The 6,919-nt window shown below is 42.7% G+C and overlaps 1 protein-coding gene across 1 annotated transcript; it reads right to left on the reverse strand.

The window, feature by feature from the left end:
* Positions 3,053-4,877, reverse strand: LOC110434525 (hydroquinone glucosyltransferase-like). The gene has a single exon (XM_021458686.1). The coding sequence runs from the start codon at positions 4,675-4,677 to the stop codon at positions 3,160-3,162; it is 1,518 nt and encodes a 505-aa protein (XP_021314361.1). The 5' UTR covers positions 4,678-4,877; the 3' UTR covers positions 3,053-3,159.

The raw sequence follows: 6,919 nt of genomic DNA on the forward strand, positions 1-6,919 counted from the left end.
ATCTTATACTTGTGTTGATTGATAGCCATGCCCGTGCTCGAGCCCTCTCGTTCATGCTCGTGCCTTATCCGCTGCACCCAAGCCCTCTCGTGTCGTGCCCTCCACCTCGATCCAGTAAATGGGATTTCAGAGGTTTGTCGTGTGGAGCAGTAAAACGGCTTCGAATGCGGTTTAAGGAGCGGTACTAAACAAGGACTTAATAAGCATAATATAAGGCCTTGTTTAGTTCGCTAAAACAAACATTTTGAGTGTCACATCGAATATGTCGAAAGAATATTGAGAGTGGTTTTTTGGATACTAATAAAAAAAAACAAATTATACAGCTTGACTGAAAACTACGAGACAAATTTATTAAGCCTAATTAATCCAGCATTAGCACATGGGTTACTATAGTAATTATGGCTAATCATGAACTAATTAGTCTTAAAAGATTAACGCGATTTACAATCAAACTGTGCAATTTTTTTATCTATATTTAATGTTCTATACATGTGTCCAAAAATTCGATGTGATATGTGAAAAGTTTTTAGATGGGGAACTAAATAAAGTTTTTATGTGGAGAATTAAACAGACCTGATGGAATCAGATTCGTGCTTAATATGCACTGCACCTCAAGTAGAATACGCGAACATAAAAGAATCCAAAAGAAAGCCAAATCCTGATTCCTGACATATAAAACTTGGGCGAGATGGAACTATTCTATCAGATATATTATATATTTCCATAAAAGATGCCATGGGCTGATGGGCATCACAGAAAAGCAAATAATTACCCGCAAACAAAACGAAGAAAAGCAAATGGTTCCAGAAATTTAAGCCATTTGCACCATTGAGAATGTTTACAGTTATTAAGCTATAGGGCTCGTGATTTTTAATGCATTTTCCCGCCAAAATTTTGAACTCCAGTATCATGCAAAAAGAAAAGAAAAGAAAAGAAAAGAAAAGGAAAGGAGTAGAACGGAACGGTAAGGAGAGGATGGAGTTCGAGTCATGTTGGTTGGGCCACGTGAGCCCAACATAAATGGGCCAGATCAGGGCCTAGTTTGTGGCCCAGTTGAAAACTGTCAATTCCCGCTTGGGCGGCCCAGATGTCGCCCGTCTCCGGCTGATGGAGACAATCGAGCGCACGAGCGCACCTGCTGAAAATTTTAAATTTCCGTTTGAGGTTGTCAGATTTTGACTTTTTTTTATTTTACAAACGATTTCGAACATGGACATGGTTTATTTTTTAAGTTTTCGTATTATGATAAGTCTATCAGCGGTCCCTAAACTTATTTGGATGTGTCATTCTGCAAAACGACGGTTTAAATAGCTAAACTTGTTCGGTTGTGTCATCTTAGTCTCTAAATTTAAAAATCTCCCATATAGGTTTTCAAATTTGTTCATTTGTGTCATCTCGATCTCTAAACTTGTTTTTAAGTCTCATCTAGGTCAAAACAAGACGAATCTAAAAACTCTATATTGAAAAGTAACTCATAACTCTTTCATATGAACTCAAATGAAGATAAACTTTATATCAAAATTGTAGACAACAACGTGATATACAAATTTGCAGTTGAAAAGTTTTTAAATTGAAATCATTTAGGGTCCTAAATTTTTTTATAAGTTTATAGATTTTGAAATTTAAAATTAAATTTTATAACACTAAATGACTTCAAATAAAAAAACTTTTTAACTACAAAGTTGTAGATTGTGTTGAGGACTATAACTTTGGTACAAAGTTTATCTTCATTCGAGTTCATATGAAAAAGTTATGAATTATTTTTTGATATAGAGTTTTTAGATCACTTTGTTTTTACCCGGATGAGATTCAAAACCAAGTTTAGGGACTGGGATGACACAGCTGAACAAATTTGAGGACCTAAACGGGTGATTTCTAAGTTTAGAGACCGGGATGATATAACTGAACAAGTTTAGGGACCAAAATAACACAGACGAACAAGTTCGAGGACCTAAATGATCGATTTATGAGTTTAGGGACCAGAATAACACGATAGTGCAAGTTTAGAGACCGGTGGTGCACTTTACTTTAAAAAATAAATAAGTTCTCAACGAGATCTAGATCTTTCTGTTTCGAAATGTTTTTATGTAAGATTATGGCCATGTTTAGTTCCTCAATCAAAACATTTCGTTACACTGTAGCTTTTTTCGTTTGTTTGTGGTAATTATTGTCCAACCATGGACTAACTAGGCTCAAAAGATTCCTCTTGTCGATTTCGACTAAACTGTGTAATTAGTCTTTATTTTTATCTATATTTAATACTCTATGCATACGTCTAAAGATTCAATGTGACGGGAAATCTTGAAAAGTTTTGGGTTTTTGGGAGGAAGTAAACAAGGCCTATGTAAAAGCCCAAATATTCCATAAACAATAACATGGCTAAAAAGAAGAAATGTGGGACCCACATGTCACATATGTGGTACATTCAATAAAAAACACCTTCCATTGTGGACTATTTTAGCTAAGTAACGGTGGTAATTTGTCTGGTTTGAAAATTGAGGGTCTATTTAGTGTGAAGGAATAGAAAAATAAAGAAATGGAAAAAATGAAATAAAAGGAGCGCGTAATAAAAAACAGAGGATTGAAAACTACAAACAAATTGGTGGAAAGGGGTGTTTGTAATACATCACAGGAGTAAAAAAAAAACATACAAGTTATAAAAAGACATCAGTGCTTAATAATACACTCCAATCGACATTAAGCACTCAACGTTACCTTCGAATTCATGTTACTCAACTGCAAAGCAGCCAAAGAACTAGGCTTCAGATGCAATGAGAAAGTAGCAAATGGACACAAGAAAGTTTTCTTTTTTCTTTTTTGGAGAATGGCCACAAGAAAGTTTCTCTCGGCTCAAAGCTCATTTTCAGATTCCTCCAAAATTGCAACTTTGAAGCTTCTCCTTTGACAAGTTTTGTATCACTACCTACGTTCGAAACGGTGAGAGAGAAAGCCTTTCCAATGGAATACAATTTCTGTACTTTTTTCTCTTTACTTTTCCTTCAACCCAAACACGGCTGAAGAATGTTAATTATATTATCTAGTTCAATGATACTTTTAGATTCAAGGTTAAAGGGCAAATGGGATTTTGTCCTTTTATTTGTATGTACCATAGAAATTCCAACAACAAACCACGACAACAGACATGAACATCATCACGATTCACGACGACGAAACGACAAACCCAGTTTTGCCAACCGCACCCGCCTTCCACCTGCCGACGACCTCCCCCAACGCCCGGCGCGACGAGCCATCGGGCGCCCACGCCATGTCCGCCGCCTGCTGCAGGTCCCCAGTCCGGCGCCGCATGGCGCGCCCGTGCTCCCCCTCCATGAGCTCCCTCACCGCCGCTGCGATCTCCTCGCGCCCGACCAGCCCGCCGTCGTCCGGGCGGACGCGCAGCCGCAGCGCCACGCCCACGTTCTCCGACAGGACCACGGCGTTCATCCGCTGCTCCGCGTACAGCGGCCACGCCACCATCGGCACGCCGGACGTGACGCTCTCCAGCGCCGAGTTCCACCCGCAGTGGGACACGAAGGCGGCCGTCGCCGGGTGCGACAGCACGCGCACCTGCGGCGCCCACGACGCCACGGCGAGGCCGCGTCCGCGAGTCCTCTCCAAGAACCCATCTGGAAGCCATGCCAGGGGATCGTTCTCGTCGCCACCGCCGCCACGGGATTTCCGGCCCATGTCGTCGGAGTGCTCGCCGTCCAGGCTTGGCATGCGCACGATCCAGAGGAACCTGTGCCCGCTGTCCTCCAGCCCGGCGGCGAGCTCGGCCGTCTGCTCCACGGACAGAGTGCCGGCGCTCCCGAAGGAAACGTACACCACGGATCCCGTCGGCTGCCGATCCAGCCACTCGATGCACGGCGACGACGCGCCGCCTTCATCGGAGCTTGACCGGACGAACGGGCCCACCGGGTAAGCCGGCGGGAACCTGATTTGCTCGGCCGCCTTCTTAAACTCCTCCACGGTCGCCGGATCCATTCCGTGGAAAGTGTTCGCCAAGAAGCCGGCAGCGGCACGGTACCGGCGGCCCTCGCCGACGAGGTGCGCGTAGACCGGTTCCTTGCCGTCCCGGAACCCATCCGGCAAGTCCTCGCGGCGTAGAGACACGCCCCCGGGAAGCTGGAGAGGGTCAGGGAGGTCGCGATACTCGCCGGCGCCGGCGCCGTCGTTGACCTCCACGGCGCTTCGCATGACGGAGAGCACGGTGAGGTTGCTGGGGAAGAAGATGTACCCCGGGACGCCGAGCTCGGAGGCGAGGGGCAGCGCCGCTGTGCAGAAGAAGTCAGGCACCAGCGCGGCCAGCGGCGCGGTGGAGTCAACGTCGCGGAGAAGGGCGCGGAGGTGCGGGATGGAGCGGCCGATCACCTCGAGGAGCACGGTCTCGATGCGCGCGTCGGCGGGGAGGTCGTCGTGCGGGACTGCGGGGAGCGTGGCGGTGGAAACGTTCGCCGCGCGGAGGGAGGAAAGAACGGCGGCGGAGTGCGCGTCAGAGTCCGCGGAGAGGTCGGCGAAGGTGACGAGCGTGGCCGCGACGGCGTGGTGCGCCACGAGGCGCCGCGCCAGCTCGGCCATCGGCATGAGGTGGCCTGCGCCGGGGCTTGACACAAGCACGACGTGCGGCCGGTCGGGGCGTGGACCGGTGGCGGCTGCGCTGGTGGTCACCGACGCCATGGATGGAGATGGATCGCGGCAGGCTTCGGCAGCAGGCTGCAGCGCTGTGACGCCCGTGACGCTGTTGCTGCTTGTATCTGAGAGAGAGAACGGGCAGTCTGTTCACTGCAGACGCTATAGGACAGGATGGTGACGCTGAGTCGGAAATATGTATCGATCGGTTCTCATAGAAATTTCATAAATAATATAATATTGGGAAATAGGCACTTCGGTTGCTTCAAAAACTCGGTACCCAAATTCGGTTTCGGTATTTAGTGAAAAATACTAAATTGATCTCATGAACATGTAATAGCATGTTCAAAAACTAATTTTGATATAATTTAGAAATAATTTTATAGAGAATAGTAGTGTCAAATATATACTCCCTTCGTATAGGATTTAGGAGTTGTTTAGGACAGCGATATGGTCTCTAAAACACAAATTTGACCTCTATTTTTGTAATATTTAGAAAAAAATGATATATATATATATACACTTACTTTTATAAAAGTATTTTTCAAGACAAATCTATGTATATATTTTTCACATTTTCAAATTTAAATGTTACTGGTGATTTATATTCTCAATATTTGACACAAACCTTGTCCAAAACGACTTCTAAATCTTATACGGAGGGAGTACATATACAAGTCCACAAGATTATATGAGTAGAGTACCACATATACAAAATGTAATAAACTAAAGTAGTGCTATTAATAATATAACTACACTCAAATTCAGCATATTTCAATAAATTTAGTGAATTCGGTTCTTCAAGATAAAGTACCGAGGTTCTTGAAAATTAGGAACCGAATAAGGTACTAAAAAATTAGTTTCGGTATTTTCAATTCGGTTCTTGATATTTTTAGTTTACTTTTTTGTTCTTAGTATTTTATCCGCGGGTGTGGCAGCGGAGCTTTAGCAAAATCCTACCACGCCGCGGTGGGACAAGATGCGAAGAAAAAAAGTCAAGTGTTTCCGGCCTCCAAAACACCCGAGTGCCCTGTAGATAGACATTTTACTCTAGAAAATCAGTGATGGGTTAATGGAGTCAAAAATTTTGATATTTCGGGTTATTTAGTATTGAGTAAAATACAGTGACAGTGCCTAAACTTAAGTCAGTATGTCATATATATAGGTATATATAAGTACTAAACTTTCGTTTTAAAATTTCTACTAGGTCCTTAAACTTGTCTTGGGACTTGCTCCCTTTGTCACGTTAAAAGTGACATTTTTTGACTTTTAAGTATCATATTTGACTATTCATTTTATTCAAACAAAAATTAAAAATTATAAAATAGATAGAATCATATAAGTCATACAAAATAGATAATATTTATATAACATTTTTTTAATAAAAAGACCGGTCAAACAAGATGGTATGAAGTTTAAAACGTTACTTTCAACGAGACGAAGGGAGTGGATAACATATCGGCTCAAGTTTAGGGGCCACTAGCTGATCCATTTTTACTCTTAATTATTGTTGTCACAGTACCCACGTTGCATTTTTTACTCTTCGATGGAAACGGGAGGAGACGGTACTGGATTTGGTCATTTGTGGAGCACAGCCAGATGAAACAAAAAGATGGTTGCACTGCTACCGTGCTACGGCGGCTGCCGCTGTATTTCATTGTGAGAATAAAATACTCCCGCGAAAGGTTTATATTAGAAAAACGACAAGGACGTACGGATGCATCGTTTGTGGAGCTAACAATAACTAGAAACTAAATATCACCTCTAAACTTTCATCATAAACTTGAGCTAGTATAGCTATACAATCATCATATATTACATCCTCTTTTATTATTGTTAACTATAACCAAAAATATCCGTCCCAGGTACACAAGTAGCAGCAGCTGTCATCTTTAGTGCGATGGAGAGACATTTGCCTCAACCAGCAAGAAAAAAAGGGACGGTCGATGGAGTGCGATGGGGTTTACGTCATGTTTAGTTTCGAAATTTTTGATAAAATGAGTATCTAGTATTTTTGTTTGTATTTAATAAATATTGTTTAATTATTATAGACTAACTATGTTTAAAAAATTTGTCTCACAAATTATAGATAGACTATGTAACTAGTTATTGTTTTTATCTATATTTAATACTTTATGTATGTACTATAAAATTTGATATAATAGAAAAATCTAAAAAAAAAAATTATAAAATCTTTTAGAACTAAACAAGCCCCTTACTACCTACACTCTACAGTCTACACCCGCCGACCGCGAGGCCGGACAGCGACCGGCGACAGCGCAACACGGAC

The sequence above is a fragment of the Sorghum bicolor genome, chromosome 4, assembly GCF_000003195.3.
Source record: "Sorghum bicolor cultivar BTx623 chromosome 4, Sorghum_bicolor_NCBIv3, whole genome shotgun sequence".
NCBI classification, from domain to species: Eukaryota; Viridiplantae; Streptophyta; class Magnoliopsida; order Poales; family Poaceae; genus Sorghum; species Sorghum bicolor.